The sequence below is a fragment of the Salvelinus sp. IW2-2015 genome, unplaced genomic scaffold, assembly GCF_002910315.2.
Source record: "Salvelinus sp. IW2-2015 unplaced genomic scaffold, ASM291031v2 Un_scaffold944, whole genome shotgun sequence".
Classification (NCBI taxonomy): Eukaryota; Metazoa; Chordata; class Actinopteri; order Salmoniformes; family Salmonidae; genus Salvelinus; species Salvelinus sp. IW2-2015.
The window spans coordinates 472,445-500,029 of NW_019942659.1; the positions used below are offsets into that span (position 1 = coordinate 472,445).

General features: G+C 43.6%; 2 protein-coding genes across 2 annotated transcripts; both read left to right on the forward strand.

Moving 5' to 3' along the window:
• Window positions 1-2,822: 2,822 nt before the first annotated feature.
• Window positions 2,823-8,671, forward strand: LOC112069242 (endonuclease, polyU-specific). Its single transcript, XM_024136539.2, has 9 exons — window positions 2,823-2,918; window positions 3,461-3,583; window positions 4,174-4,302; window positions 5,753-5,927; window positions 6,768-6,973; window positions 7,353-7,466; window positions 7,584-7,690; window positions 7,862-8,004; window positions 8,208-8,671. Exons 1-9 carry the CDS (start codon window positions 2,861-2,863, stop codon window positions 8,320-8,322), a joined length of 1,170 nt encoding a protein of 389 aa, XP_023992307.1. The 5' UTR covers window positions 2,823-2,860; the 3' UTR covers window positions 8,323-8,671.
• A 6,935-nt stretch (window positions 8,672-15,606) lies between these two features.
• Window positions 15,607-20,984, forward strand: LOC112069243 (neurogenic differentiation factor 4). Its single transcript, XM_024136540.2, has 2 exons — window positions 15,607-15,819; window positions 19,851-20,984. The coding sequence occupies exon 2, from the start codon at window positions 19,857-19,859 to the stop codon at window positions 20,886-20,888; it is 1,032 nt and encodes a 343-aa protein (XP_023992308.1). The 5' UTR covers window positions 15,607-15,819; window positions 19,851-19,856; the 3' UTR covers window positions 20,889-20,984.
• Window positions 20,985-27,585: the final 6,601 nt, after the last annotated feature.

Genomic DNA, 27,585 nt, shown 5'->3' on the forward strand with positions numbered 1-27,585 from the left:
CTGTGGTGCAACGTGGCGTTGGTGGATGGAGCGAGACATGATGTCCCAGATGTGCTCAATTGGATTTCAGGTCTGGGGAATGGGAGGGCCAGTCCATAGCATCAATGCCTTCCTCTTGCAGGAACTGCTAACACACTCCAGCCACATGAGGTCTAGCATTGTCTTGCATTAGCAGGAACCCAGGGCCAACCGCACCAGCATATGGTCTCACAAGGGGTCCGAGGATCTCATCTCGGTACCTAATGGCAGTCAGGCTACCTCTGGCGAGCACATGGAGGGCTGTGCGGCCCCCAAAGAAATGCCACCCCACACCATGACTGACCCACCGCCAAACCGGTCATGCTGGAGGGTGTTGCAGGCAGCAGAACGTTCTCCACGGCGTCTCCAGACTCTGTCACGTCTGTCACATGTGCTCAGTGTGAACCTGCTTTCATCTGTGAAGAGCACAGTGGCGAATTTGCCAATCTTGGTGTTCTCTGGCAAATGCCAAACGTCCTGCACGGTGTTGGGCTGTAAGCACAACCCCACCTGTGGACTTCGGGCCTCATACCACCCTCATGGAGTCTGTTTCTGACCGTTTGAGTAGACACATGCACATTTGTGGCCTACTGGAGGTCATTTTGCAGGGCTCTGGCAGTGCTCCTCCTGCTCCTCCTTGCACAAAGGCGGAGGTAGCGGTCCTGCTGCTGGGTTGTTGCTCTCCTACGGCCTCCTCCACGTCTCCTGATGTACTGGCCTGTCTCCTGGTAGCGCCTCCATGCTCTGGACACTACGCTGACAGAACAGCAAACCTTCTTGCCCACAGCTCGCATTGATGTGCCATCCTGGATGAGCTGCACTACCTGAAACACTTGTGTGGGTTGTAGACTCCGTCTCATGCTACCACTAGAGTGAAAGCACCGCCAGCATTCAAAAGTGACCAAAACATCAGCCAGGTAAGCATAGGAACTGAGAAGTGGTCTGTGGTCACCACCTGCAGAACCACTCCTTTATTGGGGGTGTCTTGCTAATTGCCTATAATTTCCACATGTTGTCTATTCCATTTGCACAACAGCATGTGAAATTTATTGTCAATCAGTGTTGCTTCCTAAGTGGACAGTTTGATTTCACAGAAGTGTGACTGACTTGGAGTTACATTGTGTTGTTTAAGTGTTCCCTTTATTTTTTTGAGCAGTGTAGATCAACTGCGCAGCGAGTGGAGTACTCAAGAGGGGCTGGCCATGTGGCCAGCTGCTCCAGGCTGCAAACAGCCAGTGAGTATACTTCCACACCAGATATTACACTTACCAGTGACTTACCAAGCGATCTTGAAAGTTTGTACCTCAAACCATACGGACGTCCGCCGAGAWAATGAAAGAGAGCTTGTGTCGCGGCCATGAGGTCTATATATATGGGCAGACCCCAGCTGTGACACAGGTGTATACGGGAGTAAATCTGTAAATCCTCACCTCGGATGTATCCCTCTGCCGCGGAGTGATACCAATATATTGGGGTGATACAATATAGTGAAATATAACTGAGCATGGCCAAACTTACTGTTAGAAAACACATTTTTCGTTGAGCTGGGAAATGTCGCTATAGTGATTGTTTAGCGCCTTCTAATGTACTGGAATGCATATCACACTTAGCACACAGGGCAGCACTTCTTTGGGATACAGTTTGATGGTACAAATCTGGTCTATTATTTTCTTTATTACATATTTTTTTACTTGTACTATACGTTTTTTATTTTGAGAGATACTGTTTAACACATTCGCCTATACTGCTATGAGGTGCAAGTTGTTTACATACAATGGGGCTCCTTCTACACAGTGACAGGCCCCAACATCACAACATCAACCATTACATTGCATAGTATTTCCAAGGGCAAGATATGGGTGTGTCCCACTTACATTCACCCCTGTTGTAAGGCACGTGCCTATGGAGCTGAATGCTGAAACAGTTTTCCACTATGACATTGCACAATGGCAGCAGGTGTTCTGGATGTGCTACAGGCTGTACTTCAGAAACCATGGGAAGTGAACTACACCAGATGGCAGACGACCAAATATAACTGGCCCATTTCAGACTTTGAGTGGAAAGGTCCAGGAAAGGGAGTAGAGCATTGTTTGCAGAAATATGTAGAAAGTGAGAGATCCACACAATATGTCAGTGTCTATGCATTATTATGCATAATGGGCATAGTACCACATTTGAAATGGTTCAGACTTGTATATCATGATACAGTAATCCATTTATGCAGTTTATTAATATGCAATATGCATGAATGCAGACAGAAAATATGGCAGGTGTTTCTATAACACAACAGAATCTGATAAGATGCTATTTTAAAAACTAGATGTGTTCAACAGGTGTGAGTGTGTGAAATTTCTCTGTGCCTGTAGTATTCATTAACTTCGTCCCTCCTACAAGTTAATACAAGTCCACTCTATATTTTTTTAGGAACGTTATAAACAACTCTGTTCTCCCATTCCCATGTCACCTCAGCATATTTGCACTATGTCAAACCTTTGTGTATGGATGCATCACTAGCGTCCTTCCACATCAACCACTGAATAGGTCATAGTCATATGTTTTACAAAAAGCTTTCGTAACAAATGGGTTACAAAAGAGGACACATTGGAAACACATTTGTGAACAGTATGTTCAAACTGGGTCTAACTAGTACAAATGCTATCCTCAATATGTAGTAGCTGCCAATGCTAACCCCAGATTACTGTACTTAACATGATTGGAAGACTGACTACAGGGAGGAGCTTTCATGGATGCTGGAACTTCTGTTTGGCTCGGCTAACTTGCTATATAAGGAAATCCATCTTTGGGACAGTGCACCTAGTTTTTGGATCTTTGCTGGGCCATAATGAAGATCATTCTGCTTGTCATTCTGCTTGTGACCCTGTTCTTTCAGGGGTACAGCAGTAAGTATGAGCCCTCCTCAGGGTGTTATGGGGCAAAGGATAATCTACTAGATAATTATTATTTGTTAACTTCATTAGTATCACTTGAGATTAAATGTAATATACCTGTTAGAATATAATATTATCATTGTGAGTAGGGCAGACCTTAACAAATCTGTCAGTGTAACACAGCCTGTGAGTGCTATGGAGACTGTTGGTCTGACTATGAAAGCCTCTGCAAATGTCAGTTACAGTAGCAACCCTCTCTGTCAGTTTATTTTTTATTTTTTATGAGTTAACTCCTTCAAAGCTGTCCTGAAAGATATGTGTCATAGAATTATCAATAAATTAGTGTCCAACCGCATTCTAAGCGCTCCACCTTGTAAGTCAGATAGTTAGAATAGTTTATCAGCCATTAGGAAATTATTGATTTGTTAATTGGCTCAAAGCCTAGTTAAAATGTGTATGAACTTTACCAAAATAGCCAAAACGAAGCACAGCTTAGTCTTTACATGTCAACAGAAGCAGGGTGTGAACTTTTCACTTTTGTTCCTTTTCTCCAGCTGGATCCACATCCTGCCAGGGCCGCTGTGACGAGAAGTACAACTCTCAGAACAAGTGCCACTGCAACTCCAAGTGCTCCCAGTATGACAACTGCTGCAGTGACTACGAAGCCCTCTGTAATGGTGAGAGGGGCCTGTGGCATTCTGATCTGGAGGCATGCAAACAAAACCATGTCCCTGAAACATATCCCATGGTCTACTACACCTAGGCACAGTTAGTTATTCATCTGTTATCTGTTTGAGCTGCCCTTCTTTCCATCTCGGAAAATTAACCACAAAACCTGGTGAAATTCACATAGTGGTCAAGGTCAATCACAGTGCACCATTGAGATACTCCTGTATCATACGTGAAAGAGTCTTCACTACACAACCTTTGTGAACTAAGTAAAAATCAACATACTACATGTAGCTCAATATTAGACAATAGCCAGTCATTGGCCTTTCTGATGGCCACGGTGGCAAGATGGCTCACCACCAGTGTTTGAATCAGGGTGCCCTCAGTCTTTTTACAGCTTGAGAATGCATTGGTGTGCTTGGCCAGTAGAGGTCATTGGTGTGCAATGTAAAGTGTCGCTCATCAAGCATAGCACAACAATCTTCAATAGGCTCCTTATGTGAAACACAGTACTCTGCAGTTCGAAGTCCTAGCTTACACATGAATGTTAAAATGTAAATTTAAGCTAAAACATAATAATAATGACTTCTCCACTTAGCACCCGCTCCAGGATTGTCCTGCCAGGGCCGCTGTGGGGAGAAATACAACTCTCAGAACAAGTGCCACTGCAACACCAAGTGTGGAGACCACAACAACTGCTGCAGCGACTACACCTCTCTCTGTGGAAGTGAGTTAACTGTTACTCAAACTGTTACACCAAAAGTATTATATCCTTGGTATTTGTCCTGACGCACACTACTGTTCAAAAGTTTGGAGTCACTTGGAAATGTCCTTGTTTTTAAAAGAAAAGCAATTTTTTGACCATTAAATAACATCAAATTGATCAGAAATACAGTGTAGACATTGTTCATGTTGTAAATTACTATTGTAGCTGGAAACGGCAGATGTTTCATGGAATATCTACATAGGCGTACAGTGGCCCATTATCAGCAACCATCACTCCTGTGTTCCAATGGCACGTTGTGTTAGCTAATCCAAGTTTATCATTTTAAAAGGCTAATTGATCATCAGAAAACCCTTTTGCAACAGTGCAAACTGTCTCTAACCAGCATAAAAAAGAGTGGGAGGCCACGGTGCACAACTGAGCAAGAGAACAAGTACATTAGAGTGTCTAGTTTTAGAAACAGACACCTCACAAGTCCTCAACTGGCAGCTTCATTAAAGTGTACCCGCAAAACACCAGTCTCAACGTCAACAGTGAAGAGGCATCGCCGGGATTCTGGCCTTCTAGGCAGAGTTCCTCTGTCCAGTGTCTGTGTTATTTTGCCCTTCTTAATCTTTTATTTTTATTGGCCAGTTAGAGATATGGCCTTTTCTTTGCAACTCTGCCTAGAAGGCCAGCATCCTGGAGTCGCCTCTTCACTGTTGACGTTGAGACTGGTGTTTTGCGAGTACAATTTAATGAAGCTGCCATTTGAGGACTTGTGAGGTGTCTGTTTCTAAAACTAGACACTCTAATGTACTTGTTCTCTTGCTCAGTTTTTATTTTTTTCATTTCTAAGTGACCCCAAACTTTTGAACGGTAGTGTACAAAATAACAAAATAACAAAATAACAAATTTATGAGCCAGAACAGCACTAAATGACCCATATTGTCCAGGCCGTCGAAAGAAGTGGCCCACAGTGCAGCGTGGTGAGCGTACATATTCCTTGTATTTTAGAATATGTCGGCAACAAAACAACAAACGACGAAAACAACTGTGACGCTTACAGGGCTAAGTGCCACTAACAAAGTTAACTTCCCACAAACATAAAAGGGAAAAATGCTGCCTAAGTATGATTCCCAATCAGAGACAACGATAGACAGCTGTCCCTGATTGAGAACCATACCCGGCCAAAACAAAGAAATACAAAAACATAGAAAATAGAACATAGAATGCCCACCCAAATCACACCCTGACCAAACCAAAATAGAGACATAAAAAGCTCTAAGGTCAGGGCGTGACACATATATTATTAAAGCCATGTCACTACTTCTCTATGTTACAGCAGTACAGTTATTGTTAATGTAAACTGTTCCCCATGTCTCTGATACTGTTTGTTCTATGGGTGGTAGGCTATTATAGGTTCTATGGTGGCAGTCCCTAAAATAAAGTGTTACTTTCCCGTGTCTGTTAGGCTCTGGTGGGGGAGATGGAGGCAGTGACATCACTGATGCTGAGATCAAGTCTATGTCTGAGGCTCTGTATGCTCTGGACTCCAACAAGCCCTCTGCGTCAGAGCTGATCATTGACTCCCAGGCCAGAGTGCCCAACTCCGAGACCAGCTCCCAGAACGACCTGTCCCCACGCCCGTGAGATACTTGCCTGAAAAAAACTGTTATATTTTGTTTATCTTTTCTCTTTCATTCTCTACTTATCCATTTCCAACCACCTCTTTGTCCTATTATTCCTCTCTTCTTCTGTCTCTCTCTTATATTATTTTTCTCTCTCTTTCTCCCTCCTTATATCTTCATCCCTCTTTCCCTGTCACTGTCCAACCTCCCCCTACTCTCTGCCCCCTGCTCTATCTCTTTCTCTCTCTCTGACCTACAGTATAGATATACAGTACCAGTCAAAAGTTTGGACACACCTACTCATTCAAGGGTTTTTCTTTATTTTTACTATTTTCTACATTGTAGAATAACAGTGAAGACATCAACACTATGAAATAACACATATGGAATCATCTTTGCTTATTTGAGCTGTTCTTGCCCTAATATGACTTGGTCTTTGACCAAATAGGGCTATCTTCTGTATACCACCCCTACCTTGTCACAACACAACTGATTGGCTCAAACGCATTAAGAAGGAAAGAAATTCCACAAATTAACTTTTAACAAGGCACACCTGTTATTTGAAATGCATTCCAGGTGACTGCCTCATGAAGCTGGTTGAGAGAAAGCCAAGAGTGTGCAAAGCAGTCATCAAGGCAAAGGGTGGCTACTTTGAAGAATCTCAAATATAAAATATATTTGTGTAACACTCTTTTGGTTACTACATGATTCCATATGTGTTATTTCATAGTTTTGATGTCTTCACTATTATTCTACAACGTAGAAAATAGTAAAAATAAAGAAAAACCCTTGAATGAGTAGGTGTGTCCAAACTTTTGACTGGTAATGTATATCCTGACTGTGTTTTCTTCCATCCAGGTTGTTCAAGTTCCTGGACGAGGCGTCTCTGTTCTCCAAGCCATCGTATGCTGCCTTCATGGCCCTGCTGGACAACTACGAGAGAAACACAGGCACCACAGAGGACTTCACCCCCCAGCAGCTGGCTGAGCAGGATACCTTCCTCAAGGAGGCCATGTCCAACACCGAGCTGGGCAGAGAGCTCTACGCCTTCCTCTTCACCAAGGGTATGGTAGTATAGACATCCACTCTGTGGCCTACTGAGATAACATAAGCCAGTTTTTATATCATCATCACGTCTCTAAGAGCCCGTCTATCATTAATATGCCATACTTATCACATACAGTACCTTCCTAGCTTGCACCTACAGTTCATGTTACAGTATATCTATGATACCACCCCTTCACATTTCTATCTCAATATTGCTCACTATCTCTGATGATGTCCAAACATCTATCTCCATGTAAAGAAGGTGTACCCAACTGCACTTTAGCCCAGCTTGAACAAAAAAAGTAAATCAGGTGCTAGACTGAGGGACTTGAAAATCCCATTGTTTGGATCTATCTCCATGTGTAACGTGTCAGTTTGCTGTTCTCTCTTCCCCAGGACGCTACAGCTCTGAGGAGGAGTTCCTCCATGACCTGAAGATGATGTGGTTCGGCCTCTACTCCCGCTACGCTGGCAAGATGGACTCCAGCGGCTTTGAGCACATTTTTGCAGGTATGATATGTGTGTGTGTGTCTGTGTTTGTGTGTGTGTAAAAGTGTGGTGCGTATCTAGTTTTGTTAGTGTGTAAGCATGTGTGTGTGTTTATAAAGTGTATCTGTGTTATTCTAGGTGAGATTAAAGGAGGGAAGATATCTGGCTTCCACAACTGGCTCCAGTTCTACCGGCTGGAGAAACAGGGTCTAATTGACTACTACAGCCACAGCTTCGATGGACCTGTAAGCACCAAACAAACCATCACATTCACAACACAACTCTGTAATCATAACATAATCATCACACAAAGTCTCCAAAAATGTTGATTTGACTGAGACCTCCCTCCCTGTCATTCTCTCTCTCTCTCTCTCTCTCTCCCTCTCTCTCTCTCTCTCTCCCCCTCTCTCTCTCAGTGGACTTCCTACCCTGATGTTCTGGGGATGCAGTTTATGTGGGATGGCTACTTCAAGCAGGTTGGATCTTCCATCATTGGCTGCAGTCCTGAGTTCGACTTAGCCGTGTACAGTCTCTGCTACATCACCCGTCCAGGGAAACAGTGAGTACTCCGTTCGTGTGTGTGTGTGTGTGTGGTTCATTCCTTTTTCATGATCTACCAAAGATGATGCACACACAATACATAGCCATTGCTGTTCTGCACTTCCATCCATTTTGGAACGTGTGTCACGTGATCGCTCATTATGTGAGTGTTGTGCTTGTTGCCATTGTATGTTATGTTTTCATCTGGCTTTCGGTCTGCAGGTGTAAACTGAGCCTGGGAGGGAAGCCACTGGTGATCCAGACCTACACCTGGGATAAATCCTCCTATGGGAATGGGAAGAAGTACATCGGCTCCGCCTTCCCTGCCACGCCCTAGAACTGAAGCACACAGTGGCCATTCAGCATTCAACAAGCTACCAACAGTCTGTCATCACATCCCACATCGAACTAAACAATGTCCAATTTTAGTCCTGATACGCAGGAGCATTTCAATCAGAACTTGTATTTGTAAAAGAGTCAAATTTTTGTCAATGGGACAATTAATCCTAATTTAAGTTAATATAGTATGAATGTATTGTCTCACTATAAATGTAGGTGCAAAACATAGATGTTGTAATTTTACAATTTACAATTTAGTAATTTAGCAGACGCTCTTATCAAGAGAGGCTTACAGTAGTGAGTGAATACATTTTGTAGTAATAAAGCAAAGGTGGCATACCATTCAATATTGGGACTCTTGACATTTCTGCTCATGATTATTTGTACAATTGGGATTATTTTATTCTCAAAGAATGAAGATTCTAATAAATCAGGTGAGCCCAAAAATAAGTTCAGGTTGTAATGTTTTACAATCACATTTGCCAGAACTTGTCCAAGATGATCAAGAATAGTTCAACACCAAGCAGTTAGTCAAGCAATGAAAACACGTGTAGGGTATGAGAATCCTATGCACTTCTGAGGGCATGCTCAAACAATGCCCAACGGGGCTGAAAATGGGCATTTACACCCCCTAGAGCCGGCACAATGGTGACACCCCACCACTAAAGCATGTGTGTATATGACACAATCGCTTACTGTCTTACACAAACAAAAAACAAATGCGGTCTCCTGAACCCCTCACCAACAAACAAATGTAAACGAATAGAAACAAAAACAGGTTTAGCAGATCCTATTCTGCTTGACCTACTCCAAACAGTACCCACTAGCTTTTCCTATCAGCCGTACCACCCCAGCTTGTTGTGTGGATCTGCATGTATGTAAGGCTGCTTCCAGCTGGGATGGGGAGATCGAGTTTACCCTTTCACTCATCCAGGGTGACTAACGGGATAAACTCTGGGTCTGCCGACGGAACAGGGACGCACGCTTGCACCCCTGTTTAAAGAAAGTATTAGAGGAGATGGATCTGCTTTAGATCCCATTGTCCCCCGGTATGTTAGCGTCCATGCCAAGCGAGAACACAAGGCCAGTGACTTCATGCTAAAAACACTGCCTTTCAGGAATTCATCTGATTTGGGCCTCCATAAACAGTCTCAGTCTCACATCAATTTGACAAGAAAGATATGCTCTGTGAGGAATTTCTCCAGGTCAGTTTTGTCAGACCATATTACATTTTCTGGGCAGGTGACTCTGAAAATTAGAAGAGTAAATGTCCTCTGTTTTTGAACCCAAGATGGAATCAAATTAAACCACACTGGGGCAAGAGAGAGAACAATATTCAATTGTTTCTTTTGTTGCTCTCAAAACTTCATAATCTAATTATAGCTGGCCACCCGCCAACCCCTCCACACATAGCCCCCCAAATGGGATCCCCCTGGCAGAACTACTAGCCACCTGACTTTTGTTTTGTAATTATATTATCCCGCTCTCTTTAGCGTGTCGTGGCTAATGGCTGAGCGGGATGGTCCAGCTGCCCACGCAGAAACAAAGCAGCTTACTGGGCCAGACAATGGGCCCGTGGAAATGGGACGCCTGAAGGGCGGTCGGCCAATGAGCGCGCACCGCAGGGCGCCAAGGGAAGGTTAAGGGAAGGGTTAAGGGGGTTTGGGGTGTAGCTGGGGGGGTATCTATTTTTGTTGCCCCGTGGAGCGGCCTCATCAATGGGATGGTTGGTATAAGGATACATGGTCCAGATCACCAGAACGTTTAGGGCTTGGGTTGGAGAGAGGTTCAAGTGTTGCTTAGTGGAACTTCCAAGCTGATCAGGGACCATGAAACTCAGAGTAACTTTCATTCTCTGGAGGTCTGTTTGTCTTTCTGAATGCTCTATAATTAACAATATGATGAGCCTATTGTTGTTCCTATTCAGAACATTAAAAGTGTTTGAAGAGAATTTAGGTGATGGGACAGTGAGGGCTCAAGTATTATGTGAAGTGGTGATTGTGATATGTTATTGTCAAATAAAATGTAAAAGAAAATCAATTTTACACATAGCATAATTGTAATAGCATAATTTCTGATACGTGATATTGTGAATAAAAGCATTTAAAACTTAGGCCTAATTATAATTACACATGCAGTCTTTCCAGACCAATCACGACCCCCAATCCCCAACCCTCCACCAACACACACACGCGCACGCACACACACACACACGCACAAACGTGCTCTCTCCTCCTGCCTCACTGGGGTATTGGGATCTCTCATAGGACTCCCAGTCTGACAGATGGACACAGCCCCCTCTCCCCACTGTAATTGTAAACAGGACTGCTGGGGATTCAGGAAGAGGTCGTGTGCCTAGGGGGGTGTATGTGTGTGTGTGTGTGTGTGTGTTTGTGTGTTAGAGAGTGGGGATTGTGCTCTGCTTTCTGCAGCTGAAGCCGCTACCCTCTTAAGCAAACATACAAACATACCTACACAAGGTGAGTAGCGAGGGTCCTTGGGGATCAACGTTAGGTCAGATGAGAAGTGCTGAGCAACTATCAGATAGTTAATGAGAGAAAAGCGGGGAGAGGAAGGAAGTATGAGCCATCTGTCAGAGAAGTTCATAGTGCATGACCAACACTAAGGGGACCAGGGGACATGACAGCAATCATAGCTACCTTTTTACCACTTGTGACATAGGGATATTTATCCTGCTTTATTTTGCTCCAGCTTTATTCTGCTCCAGATAAATGATGTCTTTATTTTCACTAATTCTGTGTTACCCATAGTTTTCTCAGGTGTCTGCCAAAGTGAGGTTATTTGGAAGGGTGAGGCTCAGATAGGATATTTCCAGGTTATTCCCACTCTGGGGAAGAGTAAGGCCTGGCTAAATTATTCCCATTCTGTGCTGCAGGTGTGGAGTAGGACAGGCGGGACCCAGGGGGAGGTGAGGGAGATTGGGGGKGTCGGCTGGGGAGTGTGAGACACATCCATTGGGTGCACAGACAGTCCCCCCATGCAACCCCTCACTCCCCACCTCTCCAACATGAGCACATGTGATTATTTTTCTCATGGGATGGTAGCACTTCCCTCAATGTCTTTCTATCTGTCCCTCACACAATCACACACTGTATCTATTGAATGTAAAGTCTATACAGAGACAGTAGCGTGTATTCATGGATGCCAAGGGAAGCCAGGCCTCCCCAAAAAATGGATGAAGAAAAATGAAAAAAAAAAACTTMCTAAATAATTTATCTTTCATCTGTCTCTCTGTGTTYCATAAATGTCCTTCAATTCGCAAGAGGCTGAATGTACACTTGTCACGTTCTGACCTTAGTTCCTTTTTTTATGTCTTTATTTTAGTTTGGTCAGGGCGTGAGTTGGGGTGGGCATTCTATGTTGTTTTTCTATGTTTTGTTCTAGTCGTTATATTTCTATGTGTTTGGCCTAGTATGGTTCTCAATCAGAGGCAGGTGTYGATCGTTGTCTCTGATTGAGAATCATACTTAGGTAGCCTGTTTTCCCACTATGGGTTGTGGGTAGTTATTTTCTGTTTAGTGTTTTTGTTTGCACCTTACAGAACTGTTCGTTTCGTCGGTTTGTTATTTTTGTTCAGTATTCATCCTTTATTAAATTATTATGAATACGTACCACGCTGCACTTTGGTCCTCTTCTCCTTCCACCAACGACAACCGTTACAACACTACCGTTCAAAAGTTTGGGGTCACTTAGAAATGTCCTTGTTTTTTAAAGAAATCTATTTTTTGTCCATTAAAATAACATAAAATGTATCAGAAATACAGTGTAGACATTGTTAATTTTGTAAATGACTGTTGTAGCTGGAAATGGCTCATTTTTAATGGAATATTTACATAGGTGTACAGAGGCTCAATATCACTCTGTGTTCCAATGGCACGTTGTGTTAGCTAATCCAAGTTGATCATTTAAAAGGCTAATTGATCATTAGAAAACCCTTTTGCAATTATGTTAGGCCAGTATATCCCAGAGTTGCCTATTCACTGTTGATGTTGAGATTGGTGTTTTGCGGGTACTATTTAATGAATCTCCCAGTTGAGGACTTGTGAGGCATCTGTTTGTCAAACTAGACACTCTAATGTAGTTGTCCTCTTGCTCAGTTGTACACCGGGGCCTCCCACTCCTCTTTCTATTCTTGTTAGAGCCAGTTTGAGCTGTTCTGTGAAGGGAGTAGTACACAGCGTTGTACGAGATCTTCAGTTTCTTGGCAATTTCTCGCATGGAATAGCCTTCATTTCTCAGAACAAGAATAGACTGTTTCAGAAGAAAGTTAATTGTTTCTGGCCATTTTGAGCCTGTAATTGAACCCACAAATGCTGATACTCCAGAAACCCAACTAGTTTAAAGAAGGACAGTTTTATTGCTTCTTTAATCAACACAACAGTTTTCATCTGTGCTAACATAATTGCAAAAGGGTTTTCTAATGATCAATTAGCCTTCTAAAATGATAAACTTGGATTAGCTAACACAACGTGCCATTGGAACACAGGAGTGATGGTTGCTGATAATGGGCCTCTGTACGCATATGTAGATATTCCATTAAAAAAATCTGCCGTCTCAAGCTATAATAGTCATTTACAACATTAGCAATGTCTACACGGTATTTCTGATCAATTTGATGTTATTTTAATGAAGAAAAAAAATAGCCTAACTATCTGATGCTGTCTGGTCAAAAAGAGTATGACATTGTTGCGGCACATACCTAGCATTGAATGCAAGGGAAGCCAGCGAGCATTTGGCCTCCCTTGATTAAAAAAAGTATAAAAAAATTGCCAATTGGCATTGAGCTAAACTGAGTGAGCTCAGCTGTGAATGGTCCTGGTTCACCAAAAGAAAGTGTCATGGGAAGTCAGCTTGGATTTGGCTTCACACCAATCACATCACCAGAATCCAAACGTCATTGAAATAAAAAAAAATGTATTGTTTCATCTCATTGTGTTGTTATCCTTCGGTGGCTAGCTAGCTAGCTAAAATAGGCCCATTCCTAAATCAGCCATGGATTGAGATAGGGATTTGACTTGAGATTTGACTTAATTCTCCGTACTGGCCAATGATTATAAAGGTGATTCTGATCCAACCATAAATTCATACATTGTGCCCCTGGACTGAGAGAATGGAAGTTCAATATGTAGCTAGATGTAGTAGGCCTRGCGCATCGTTGCCCATGTAAGGAAGTCAGGCTAGCAAGCAAAAATGTTTGCAATGTAGCCTAGGACACCAAAAACTAAAAGTGTGTACTGTACGACAGTATCATAGACCATTTGGGCAACATGAAAGGGGAGGATGGATTTGCTGGCGTTTCTCTACAACTAGTGTGAGTCAACATGTTTTTGTTCTACTTCCAAACACACACACACACACACACACAGCACAACAAAACACACACACACACACACACACACACACACACACACACACACACACACACACACACACACACACACACACACACACACACACACACACACACACACACACACACACACACACACACACACACACACACAGAAATCAGTGCCATGGACAGCCACAACATATTTAACTTATTGATGATGGACTAAATCGTTTTTGGTATATTTTAGTTGCCAATGTATTAGACTAAGCAGAGGTGATTAGATGATGTTGAAGTTGAAATGGTGCTGGATTAGTGGAGGCAGCGCATGTTTTCATTGTGACTTGTGGTAACTCTCCTTTGTTCTAAATCAATAGTTTAGCAGTCCGAAAATATTGGAAAAATTAACTTGTTTGACCATGCTCTAGGTCATGTAACTGTTTGTTACATGCTTTGTGGACTTCAGGAAGGTTGTTGAATTTATTCTGCCACTTTGTCTTCTTATTGTCTCCGCCTTAGGCCTGCCTAAATACTGTATCATGGTGTCAAGGCATATGAACTAACAGGTTATAGAGCAAACAACGCAATTATCACAACACATAGGTAGGTTCCTCTTATAGAATATTAGCTCAAACGTATTATGGAGCTCCTGTACCTGAATATAAACAGTACCGGTGTTGTGCCGAAAATCTCCCCCCTGCCAGAATCCCCCCCTTTGCGTTCTTCATTGATGCGACTTGCTTGCTAGTTGAGATTTCTGCTCTTCACCCCGTTGTTAGTTTAGCCTACATTTCACAGATCTTAATAGCAGAAAGCATTTTTGTCTGCAGTTTTCGGTTTGGCTATTTGTTTCAAGTGTATGTGGCGGTTCTAGCTTGTATGGCGCCTGGGCGAAACACCCCTTCAGCGCCCGCGCCCTCCCCCGTCCTCACTCGGGGGCGCCCCGTACCTAAATCCGCTACTGATTTTGTATTAGTCTATAAATAAATCTCTTTGCCAAAATTCATCTCTCCCATGTCTTATTYGACTAGTATTTTTGAAAGTGTAAGGATAATAATTCAGCCATAGTTGTTCTGAAATGTTTATTGCTTGCCAACATTTTACTCCCTCTATGTTTAATATAACACACATACATTAATTATTAATTTTGGTTGCCTATCCTGACGTGAAGTTTGTTCTATGGAAAGTATTTGACTCTGATGTGTGTCACAGAAAGTATTTGACTCCAGCCCAAAAATTAAGGAAATTAGAAAGGGGGGGGGGGGGGTCCCAGGTGGGAGATTTTTGGCACAACACTGGCACCCAAAACGAGTGGGCACCTATTCAGTCCAAGTTAATGTGCACAAGTAATAGCCCACTTGTACCGAGATAGCCTGTCTCCATTCGGTTAGTTTGCGCTGTCCTTCACTTCAGGTCTTCACTAAGGCACAGCGCATGTCCCGTCTCGTGAGGGGTGTCTCTAGAGCCCTATTTAATGAGCGTTATTGGGTGCAATGAGCGCACGCCGGACGCCAATATTTGCTCAGCACACCCGGATGTATGAATGGACGGGGGAATGGCACGAACACCTGCTCATGCGCAACCGCAAACTCTCATAATCGGTTAAACTCATAATATGTGCCGCTCCATCTCTCTATGCAAAAGTTGCGCTGCTTATTTGTCGAAACAGACTGATGATACAAACAATACAAAACTAAAAACGATTGCAACTATGAACATATTCTAATGTAGATAATGTCACGAGCTATAAGAGTTTAGGCCTACAGGCTATCAATCTAATCAAAGCTGGTTAACTTTTTTGTTAACGTCCACAGGCCGCCCACGCGCGCTCTTGAGCGCAGATGAATTGGATACGAGAGGATGAGAGAGTTGGAGGAGGAGCCTGTGCATGGTCGGAGCCTTAAACCCCGGACCCCCGCCGGGTGACCCGCAGAGATGCTACACTCTGGGATGGAACACTGACAACAACTGTGTAGGAGACGCAGGGAAGAAAGTTCATAAAGACTGAGTGCTTTAGGCTAGTTGATGGATAGAAGGTTTTACTCCCTGTAGAAAGGTGAGATAGTAGTAACCTAGAGGCTACGCCTGCTCAACAGCCAACAAGAACACACAGGAGGTCCTTAGGAGCGTTATTTCAAACAGCAGGTAGGCCAACCTCATCTTTCTCATTTGAATTAATGTCAATGTTTTACTCTCATAGGATAATCGTGTAATTTGAATAGCATAGGCCTATTGAATATTCAAATATTTTGATAATGTTTATGTGAAGTTGTCCATTTATACATTGGTAGGGTAATAGGTTATGATTTGACATTTTTCGAAATGTTGGGTTAGGTTATGCTAAATCACAGGAATGAGGCATACAACAGCAACTGTGTTAAGGCATGATGGGCTACAGACATGAATACATTGCTATAATCGATTATCTAATTTAGGATTCCAAAAACTATGACATGATTATTAGACTCTAGGCTTACTGCTCTTAAAATGTGCCTGGCATAATCTTAACGGGAACATTTTATCAGGTGTAAACCTATACTTAAATCCGTAATTATTTATACAAAGACAGTTACCCCACCAGCTCATCATGCTTCAAAATCACTTTGGTCATAAGATTGTTGCTATAAAGATGGTCTAAATCATTGCTGACACAGCTGGAAAAATGGCTAATAATTGTACGAAATTATGCTATAGGTTATCACTCTACTGTAAGTCGCTCTGGATAAGAGCGTCTGCTCTTGGCCGGTAGGGATATCCTTGTCTCAGTATGTAAAAATGTAATAAAATGTATGCACTCTACTGTAAGTCGCTCTGGATAAGAGCGTCTGCTAAATGACTAAAATGTAAAATGTAATCATTCAGCAAGCTAAATTATAGTCTGGAATAAAAATCTATGACACACACAGTTGTGGACAAATTTCTTAAAACCAATAAATAGTTTCAAATAGGCCAATAGGGAGCATCTAATAGGCTCAATAATACAATTAATTTTCCAGAAGGTTCAAAATATGGGCAAACCTACAATGAAAACTCCTAATGAATCCTATCCTGAATCCTAATGAATAGCCTATCATTACCATAACCATAAACACAGAACACAATAAGCCGAGTACAATTTGTCGCAGAGTTATACTGTACATTAATTATTCTGCATTCCCTGTCACTGATCCGGGAATGTAGTCTAACCTTGAGTTAATCCCATGTTGCCGCTTCATCCAGGGAGGGAGCAAATCCCGCAATGGCCCAGATTGAGAGTCCATCCCAGCGCCCGTCGCGACCTAAAAGCATGGAATTACAGAGTTTAGAAGTCCCCCGAGATCAAGTTTCCCCTCGGATTAAAACCGTCTAAAACCTTTTTAGGGGGGAGGGTACGGGTTTGATTCGGGGTACATTTGTTTTTAATGGTTTATACGCTCATAGGCAGACTGCAACTGTGTATCCTACAGGCTCATAGCCATTCAGTAACATGTTGATCCTCATGTGCAGTATAATCCCTTCATTAGCGGTGATTGACACCTGAAGCACGAGAGTGGCAGGACCTGAGCAGGAGAGAGTAGCACTATAGGAGCTGTCCACTGTCCACGTGACCATGGTGCTGAATTGTTTTATTCGTCACTTGCTTCGTAAACAACAGGTGTGGGCTAACATTGAAATGCTTACTTATGGCAACAATCCATAGAGAGAGACAATTGAGAAATAATAGAAGAATTTAACACTAATCCTTGTAGGCTAATCAAATCAAATCACATTTTATTGGTCCATACATATATTTAGCAGATGTTATTGCAGGTGTAGCGAAATGCTTGTGTTCCTAGCTCCAACAGTACAGCAATATCTAACAATACACAACAATACACATAAAGTGTAAAAGTTTTTWAAAAAGTAAAAGAATGGAATTAAGAAATATAGAAATATTAAGATGAGCAATGTGGGAGTCCGGAGTATACAGTGGGGCAAAAAAGTATTTAGTCAGCCACCAATTGTGCAAGTTCTCCCACTTAAAAAGATGAGAGAGGCCTGTAATTTTCATCATAGGTACACTTCAACTATGACAGACAAAATGAGAAAAACAATCCCGAAAATCACATTGTAGGATTTTTTATGAATTTATTTGCAAATGATGGTGGAAAATAAGTATTTGGTCAATAACAAAAGTTTATCTCAATACTTTGTTATATACCCTTTGTTGGTAATGACAGAGGTCAAACGTTTTCTGTAAGTCTTCACAAGGTTTTCACACACTGTTGCTGGTATTTTGGCCCATTCCTCCATGCAGATCTCCTCTAGAGCAGTGATGCATTGGGGCTGTTGCTGGGCAACATGGACTTTCAACTCCCTCCAAAGATTTTCTATGGGGTTGGATCTGGAGACTGGCTAGGCCACTCCAGGACCTTGAAATGCTTCTTACGAAGCCACTCCTTCGTTGCCCGGGCGGTGTGTTTGGATCATTGTCATGCTGAAAGACCCAGCCACGTTTCATCTTCAATGCCCTTGCTGATGGAAGGTTTTCACTCAAAATCTCACGATACATGGCTCCATTCATTCTTTCCTTTACATGGATCAGTCGTCCTGGTCCCTTTGCAGAAAAACAGCCCCAAAGCATGATGTTTCCACCCCCATGCTTCACAGTAGGTATGGTGTTCTTTGGATGCAACTCAGCATTCTTTGTCCTCCAAACACGACGAGTTGAGTTTTTACCAAAAAAGTTCTATTTTGGTTTCATCTGACCATATGACATTCTCCCAATCTTCTTCTGGATCTCCAAATGCTCTCTAGCAAACTTCAGAGGGCCTGGACATGTACTGGCTTAAGCAGGGGGACACGTCTGGCACTGCAGGATTTGAGTCCCTGGCGGCGTAGTGTGTTACTGATGGTAGGCTTTGTTACTTTGGTCCCTGTTCTCTACAGGTCATTCACTTGGTCCCCCGTGTGGTACTCGGATTTTTGCTCACCGTTCTTGTGATCATTTTGACCCACGGGGTGAGATCTTGCGTGGAGCCCCAGATCGAGGGAGATTATCAGTGGTCTTGTATGTCTTCCATTTCCTAATAATTGCTCCCACAGTTGATTTCTTCAAACCAAGCTGCTTACCTATTGCAGATTCAGTCTTCCCAGCCTGGTGCAGGTCTACAATTGTTTCTGGTGTCCTTTGACAGCTCTTTGGTCTTGGCCATAGTGGAGTTTGGAGTGTGACTGTTTGAGGTTGTGGACAGGTGTCTTTTATACTGATAACAAGTTCAAACAGGTGCCATTAATACAGGTACGAGTGGAGGACAGAGGAGCCTCTTAAAGAAGAAGTTACAGGTCTGTGAGAGCCAGAAATCTTGCTTTTTGTAGGTGACCAAATACTTTTTTCCACCATAATTTGCAAATAAATTCATAAAAAATCCTACAATGTGATCTTCTGGATTTTTTTTTCTCATTTTGTCTGTCATAGTTGAAGTGTACCTATGATGAAAATTACAGGCCTCTCTCATCTTTTTAAGTGGGAGAACTTGCACAATTGGTGGCTGACTAAATACTTTTTTGCCCCACTGTATATATATAATGTGATGGGATGGGATGTATAGTCAATATGGACAGTATATGGATAGAATATGTAGTATATCTGAAGTATTACATATGACAGCAGCATGCTTCAGGAGAATCATCAAACTAAAAATCCCTAAAATATTCAAAGAATCCCCAATGTACTGTTACAAACTGGTAATTAAGGCCTTAGCTTAGATAATTGATCACGGCCTTAAGTAGATTGTAGAGTAAGCAGGCTGAGGCTATAGTCCTGACCTAATCTCATGGACAGACTAGTAAACATAAAACCAAATTACCCAAGATTTTAGTTCTTTGTTAACGAAGATCAGTCATGACCTAGCTATCATCTTGAGACTAGTAGGCCACACAAGGTCAGTAGAACTCATTAGGCTGCGGGATAAGACTGCTATAAATAGACTGGTCCTGGTCTGGTCCTCAAGACCAGCTAGGGTCAATGTCCCAGTATCAGTCGGTCTACACAGTCAGAGAAACTCTACTCTCAATTCACTCAGCTTTGGAAAGGATAGACAAAACATGTAAAAGGGTAGAGTTGTGATGAGCCTCATTTGGCCTCAAAATCGTCATAAAAATGGTATATGTTAAGGTCAAAACTGTTGCTAATGTTAGTGTGTTTTCGTTTCCAGGAGACCATGATGGCCAAGTCGTACGGGAGGCCCAGCGAGGGGGCGGAGCTAGTCAGTTCTCTGGAGTGGATGGATGATGACGTGAGCTCCCCAGACGGAGGCGAGCCAATCACAGCACACCGCTACAGACCGGGTGGAATGGGCCACCTGGGCAGGGAGCTGGGCAGTGAGGACGTGGAGGAGGATGAAGAGGAAGGGGAAGAGGAGGGCCATGGAGACGGGAACGCTCCCAAACGCAGAGGGCCCAAGAGGAAGAGGATGACCAAGGCCCGGCAGGAGCGCTTCAAGGCGCGGCGTGTGAAGGCTAACGCCCGGGAGCGCTCGAGAATGCATGGGCTGAACGACGCTCTGGAAAACCTGCGCAGCATCATGCCCTGCCACTCTAAGACCCAGAAACTGTCTAAGATCGAGACCCTGCGGCTGGCCCGCAACTACATATGTGCCCTGTCTGAAGCCCTGGAGGGGGACCAGTCCACGGAGAGCAGGGCCTTTATGGAAACCCTGTGTAAAGGCCTCTCCCAGCCTACCAGCAACCTGCTGGCTGGCTGTTTGCAGCTGGGGCCTGGGGGGCCTATCGAGGAGAGGCCTGAAGACACGCATGGGGGGAGAGGAGGGCCCACAATCCTGGGAGGGGTGGGGATGGCCGTTGGACCAATCAGCTACTCCTCCCCCGGCCTGCCCAGCCCGCCTTACGGCACACTGGACTCCGCCCACCTACTTCACCTGAGAGGGATGAAGGGAGGGGCTTACGAGAGCCACTCCCCTAACGACTGTAACAGTGGGGTAGGCACCCCTCCCTACGATGGCCCCCCCACGCCCCCGCTCAGCATTGGCAGTAACCTAGTGCTCAAGCAGGAGTCCTCGCCCCACTATCTCCCCCCTCCCCACTACCCCCCCTCCTCCATCGGCCTGACAGGCCCCCAGGGACAGGTCTTGTACCATAGCGCCCGCTACCAGGTGCCCCTGGAGATGCCCTATGATTCATACCGCCCTCCTCACATGGCACCCCCACAGATGGGCACCGTCTATGGGGATTAAGGGGTAGAGAGGACAGATGGGGCAGATGAGACTCTCCCCAACAACACACTTCCCCAACTGGCTCTATCTTGACCAATGACTGATATGTTGGGAGAAATATGACTTTGATATGAGAGACCCATCTTAGTACTAAACACTGTGAAACCAGCCCATCGTTGTGAACAACTGGGTAGTTACTTAGTAAAAAGTAGAAAGTGGATTGTTGTTTACATATGTGTACTGTAAAGGTTAGTGCTCAACACTGTCAAAATCAGCTCATGATTGACTTTAAACCGCTTGTTTGCTGTGGTTGTTTCTGAACACCAATTAAGCTAAAAGGCACCTCGCTACTTGACCATTTCCAAGGGGTTCACAAGAGGAGTGGGTCCTATAGGTGGAAAGGCTGACTTGAAGAAAGACCTCAGCTTGAGCACTTCTGACCAGCACTCGGAACATGAAACACATCATTTACATGAATGAATAATAATGCATTTATTTATTCTCTAATTTAATATTTATATGAACTGCTGTTAGTCATTTTGTGTTTATCCTTTATATATGTGTTTGGTCTTGGCCTTCTCTACTTGTGCTGTCCCTGTTACATTGTTGACTGACTCTGATAGTGTATCTATTTTCTCTCTTCTGTGTCCATTTATCCTTTGTGGTCAGTTGTTCCCTGTTTCACACGGAAAAATATTCTCATATATATTGCTAGCATAGCTGAGGATCAGAGAGAAAACTGCCCATGAGGAAGTGAGAAATGTCTGCTGTTGTAATGACAAGAACAAATATCAATTACAAAATCTGATCAAGGTGTAACTTGTTATTAGAGATATCATTCTGTTCAGACACTTTCTCCATTTCGCCAAATATTAAAAAATGCAAAAATGTTCCTCAAGATGAATACTTTTGGATTGAATTTTTGAACAAAATCGTTATCCATTAAAACCATTTCAACTAAGTTTTTCTGTTTGAAATTCTAAAAGTGGGTTTGCTTTAATGAATCAGTCTTGCTATGTCGAAAGACAGTCAAGGACCAACTGCTGCAATTAGGGTGTTTGTGGGTAGTGGGTGGAAGTGATATGTAAGAGGTTGTGAGACACAATGAGAGAGGTGAGAAGGAGCAGAGAAGATGACAGGAAGGGAGTATGATTCTAATGAGAGTACTTCAGTGACCACTGTTATTATGCTACCACCCCCTGACACACACGCACATGCACACGCAACACACACGCACACACACACACACACACACACACACACACACACACACACACACACACACACACACACACACACACACACACACACACACCTCTAGGCCTAGAGAGACATGAAACATGGGAAAGGGAGTTTGGTTGTGAAATGACCACCGTGGGTCCATTGTAAACGCAGCCTGTTCTTTCTCTTGACCACTGACCCTGCATTATGCTGAGGTTGCTGGCTCTGGAGGGAAAGACAACTGGGAGAAACAGAGGGGAGGGACATTTCTCTGACAGGCAGCTAGGGAGCGAAATGCAGGGGAGGGTGAGCTACACTCCCTCATATCCCCGCCTCCAAACAATCCCATTCCTCTTCATGAATTATTGGAATGACACATAACTTTACACACACACACACACACACACACACACACACACACACACACACACACCACACACACACACACACACACACACACACACACACACACACACACACACACACACACACACACACACACACACACACACACCACACACACACATAGACTGGTGGAAGATGGGGATGCAGCAAGTGTTGTTCTCACTTGACAAGGGTTTGTGTGTATTTATTGGGGGTGTGTTGCTGGGCATACATTATTCAGAATCTGACAGACATTTAAAAAATTGAAAGCTCTAAAAAGCTGTGCGTTTCTCAAGAAGACAAATGGAGGTTATCGTGGGTTCCACTGTTGGTTATCTTTTCTGGCTGCATTCAACATTCAAAACCGTAAGCTGATGAATGGAACTAAAACCTGACAACAGTATTAGAGAAGGTGGAAATAAATAGTCATGCCTAGTCCAAGAGTAATTTACTACGTCCAGACATACAGTATATAGTTGAATACAGCCAGGGAAGGTTTAGCATCATACCCCAGTTAATCACCCCCACCATGACTGGAATGGAATAAGTGGAATGCTATCAAATAATGGTGTTTGATGCCAATCCATTTGCTCTGTTCTGGCCATTATAATGAGCTGTTCTCCCCTCAGCAGCCTCCTGTGAATTGCACTCTATTTTAGCTTACAGTAGCTGAGTATGTCTAATTCCATGATAATGTCCAGGCTTTATCACAGGACTGTTATGTAGAGGCACATGTGCTCTGATTCAGCCTCAGGGTGTGTGACCTGTAGCTACTCCCCAGGGGAGATGGAGAGATGGAGAGAGGGTGAGAGGTAGAGAGAGAGAGAGAGAGAGAGAGAGAGAGAGAGAGAGAGAGAGAGAGAGAGAGAGAGTCCCTGCTCACTCTTCCCTGAGAGACATGATGTCACTATCACTAACAGTGGAGTCCATCTGCCCTCACACTCAGTGTATAGAGATCACAGACCTGTAGTGAACAAATATTTTATACAGAGCAGACAAAATATATTATACTATACCTTTATTGTTTGTCTCACTGATGGGCAGAGTGAAGGTTATGAATGGTTACTTTACAGAGAAATATCAACAGACAAGCCAAGTTGCCCTCCTTTATTTTCTTTCACCTGTTCAACACTCCAACTCTACCCCTACCCTCTCTTCCTACCCTCCTCCCTCAACTTCATCTCTCATCTCTTTCGCCATCTTTTGTTTTAGCTCCACTAATCCATCGGCTGGCTCTTAATGAAAGAGTGGATGTGTGGAGGCTGGATTGTAGTAGGATAAAGGTTGGTGATTAAGGTGGCTGGCCTCATAGGGCAGGCAGGCTTTCCTCACTGAGTCGCTGTTGTAATAATCCTGTACAATTCAACTGGGCTCAGTTCTCTCTCTTTCCCTCACACACACACACACGCACACACACATACACACAGAAAACATAGGCATGCACACACGCGCACACACACACACAAGCAAGCCGGCACGCCCGTAAACACGCACGCACGACACACACACACACAAACCACACACACACACACACACACACACACACACCACACACACACACACACACACACACACACACACACACACACCACACACACACACCAACCACACACACACACACACACACACACACACACACCACACTGGGCGGGTGATGTAGTAGAGGCTGATGATGATCAAGGCTATTTGGAAAGACAAGCGGATGAAGGGAAGGGGTGGGGGCAACACAACACAGGGATGAGGCAGGAGGGGGAGGGATGATGTGTAGGATGTGTGTGTGTGTGTATGTGGGGTGAGAGGTTTTAGTGATGGGTTGTGGCAGCGGGGCGTGTTGACTCTGACCCTGGTAACCCCCTCCACCCCACAGTTCCTCCACTGTAGCAGTGACAGAAAATGGAACAGGAGAGGAGGGACAGATGGGCTCTTTTACTAGAGGAGAGCAATGGAGAGACATGAGAAGACCCAAGAGAGAGGTAAAGTTAACATGAGCACTGTGGGGATGAGAAAGAGAGAGATGAGTAAAAGAGAGATAGAAGAGAGACAAAGAGAAGAGAGAGAAAGTGAAAGAGAAAGTGAGAGAAAGAGAAATAAAGAATGGAAGATAGGGAAAGAGTGGATAAAGTCTATATATTTACAGTAGCGGTGCGTGGGTAAAATCACTGGAGAAGCTAAGCCCCCCCCAAAAAACCATATTACAAACTATGTGTTGTGATAATTGCGTTGTTTGCTCTATTGCCTGTTAGCACATATGCCTTGCCACCGTGATATATAAGTCGAAGGCTGAAACAATAAGAAGGTACAGTGGCAGAATAAATTCAACCACACCTTTGTTTCATCACAAAACCAGAGAGCAACCTCTGTCCAGTAAATTCCACAAAGCATATTGCATGTAACAAACAGTTACATGACCTACAGCATGGTCAAGCAAGTAAATGTTTCGACATTTTCGGACTACTAAACAACTATTGATTTAGAACCACGGAGAGTTAGGCTACCGCAAGTCACAAAGAAACAGAAGCTGCCTCCAATATTCCAGCACCATTTCAACTTTAACATTTCAACATCATCAAATCACCTCTGCTTAGTCTAATACAGTACCACTAACATATACCCAAAACAATTTAGTCCAATCTAAGCTCAATATGATGTGAATGTCCATGGTTCTGATTTATGTGTGTGTGTGTGTGTGTGTGCGTGCGTGCATGCAAATAGAAAAAACATGTTGACTCACCCGACTTGTAGAGAAACACCAATGCCATCCTCCTCTCTTTGATGTTGACAAAACGATCTATGACTCTGTCATACAGTACACTCTTTTATTTCTTTGTTGTCCAATAGGCTACCTGACTAAAATGCTCAACACTGATTGGCTATTATTTTATACTTTTTATTTTCAAGTGAGGCCAAATGCTCGCTGGCTTCCCTTGTATTCAATGCTAGCTGTGTGCGGTAACAATGTCATACTCTTTTGGACCAGCATCAGATAGATGGCCTACACATACAGAGACAGAGAGGCGCTGTATTACTTGGTCTGAGTCTTCCTTCGGTGAGATACATTCAGCCTCTTGCAAATTTAAGGAAAATTATGAATATTTATTTTCTTTTTTTCTTGGTATACTGTATATTTTGGGGAAGCCTGGCTTACCTTGGAATCCATGAAAACATGCCACTGTATATTTCTGTCCAATAGGCGGCCCAGTGTTCTGTCTGTCTATCTGTCTATCCACCCTCTRTACTGGCCTGAGATAAAACCACCCATTGAGAAGTCAGTTTACTGTGGTCATTAGACCATCAGGGGTCAGAGGTGGGAGGGGTCTAAGAGCTCCTTGGTGGTCAGTTGCCTCACATCATCCACTAGTACCAACAACTTGTGCTGCTACACAATGTTCACACCAAATGTGCACCCAGTCCAATATAAATGTCAGTTCAGTATTAGGTTGTTCCACAAAATGAGTGCATTTTGCGTCCCTTTGATATTTTAAGTAGAAATAGTGCACCAATATTGAATTATAAAAGCCTGTTATATTAAATGAAGTSCCCTTTAATATAGACCACATGGAGAATTCAATCAATCAGATTTTTTATATGAATAAAGAATTGCCAAAGTGGCAAAATTCCACAAGTTGACATTTTCCTCCGTACACCCTCTGTGACTTCTAGGAAGATTTTAACCCACTTAATCCTAACATTTCTCCAAGTTTTCACCATCATGGTAAAGGTCTAGTTATTTTGTTGCTTTGACAAAGTAATTTCTGAAAATTATTATTAATTTAATGTGATTAGTTATTAATTTACCTCTGTACCTCATTTTAAGCTCAACTCGGTTACGTGAACGGAACTCTTGTTTTAATATGGTAAAACTATTCCTTTTGAAAAAAWTTTTTTCAAAAGAAACAAATATAAATAATTACATCTAATAATCAAATCATTGTGTAAAAGCAGGTGAGCTGAATCTAGGCTTCTTGGCTAGTTGCTGGTGTTTTGTGGTGGAAAAMAGAAGAGGTTGATTATAACACGTCAACCTTGTTACTCACAGATTGACAGGCTAGAAATGTTTTAACAATTGAAATGTTATGCAGCTTGCATTCAACTGCCACTCCCTGTTGAACACAACAACTTCCATTCCCTGTTGAATACAACAACTGCCACTCCCTGTTGAACACAACAACTTCCATTCCCCTTTTAGAAGGGGATTTATGGCTGATTTAAAATTTAATTGTCAACCCTGGTCACGCCCTGGCCGTAGAGAGCTTTTTATGTCTCTATTTTGGTTTGGTCAGGGTGTGGTTTGGGTGGGCATTCTATGTTCATTTTCTATGTTTTGCATTTCTTTGTGTTTGGCCGGGTGTGGTTCTCAATCAGAGGCAGCTGTCTATCGTTGTCGCTTTTCCCCACTGATGCTTTGTGGGTAGTTGTTTTCTGTTTTGTGTTTCTGCACCTGACAGAACTGTTTCGGTTTCATTCATTCTCTTTGCTGTTTTGTTATTTAGTGTTCAGTTTTATTAATAAATCATGAACACTTACCACGCTGCGTTTTGGTCCACTCCTTCTTCATATGACGGCCGTTACAGAACTACCCACCACCAAAGGACCAAGCAGCGTGGCCAGGAGAGGCAGCCCCAAGAATTGTTTKGGGGGCGGCACACGGGACGGTCGGCGGAGCCGAGGATGGAACCAGAGCCAGTCGGGGTGAAATTGGAGGTGAGCGAGGGGAGCGAAGCAGAGACAGTGAAGGAGTTGATGGGGAGATTGGAGGAGAGAGCTATGAGAGAGCTGCTGTGTTGGTGCATGAGGCACCTGAGTCAGCTCTCCATACTCGTCCTGAGGTGCGTGCTAGCCGTCTGGTGAAGACTGTGCCAGCCCCACGCACCAGGCCTCCTGTGCGCCTCCACAGCCCTGCACATCTTGTGCCAGCTTGGCGCTCCAGACCTCCAGTGCGCTTCCACAGCCCGGTGAGTCCTGCGCCGGCTCTAGGCACGGTTTCCCCAGTTCGCCAGGAGAACCCAGTGCGGCCTGTTCCAGCTCCCCGCACGTGCCGGGCTAAGGTGGGCATGCAGCCAAGAGGAGCGGTGCAAGTGCTAAGCACCAGAGTTCCAGTGCTTCCCCCACAGCC

What these genes read in the sequence shown, in the direction of transcription:
- LOC112069243 (XM_024136540.2), top strand. Translation starts at nt 19,857, where the DNA reads ATGATGGCCAAGTCGTACGGGAGGCCCAGCGAGGGGGCGGAGCTAGTC.
- LOC112069242 (XM_024136539.2), top strand. Translation starts at nt 2,861, where the DNA reads ATGAAGATCATTCTGCTTGTCATTCTGCTTGTGACCCTGTTCTTTCAG. An exon ending in CTACGAAGCCCTCTGTAATG is followed by an intron (nt 3,584 to 4,173) that starts GTGAGAGGGGCC and finishes TTCTCCACTTAG; the next exon opens with CACCCGCTCCAGGATTGTCC. An exon ending in GCCACAGCTTCGATGGACCT is followed by an intron (nt 7,691 to 7,861) that starts GTAAGCACCAAA and finishes TCTCTCTCTCAG; the next exon opens with TGGACTTCCTACCCTGATGT.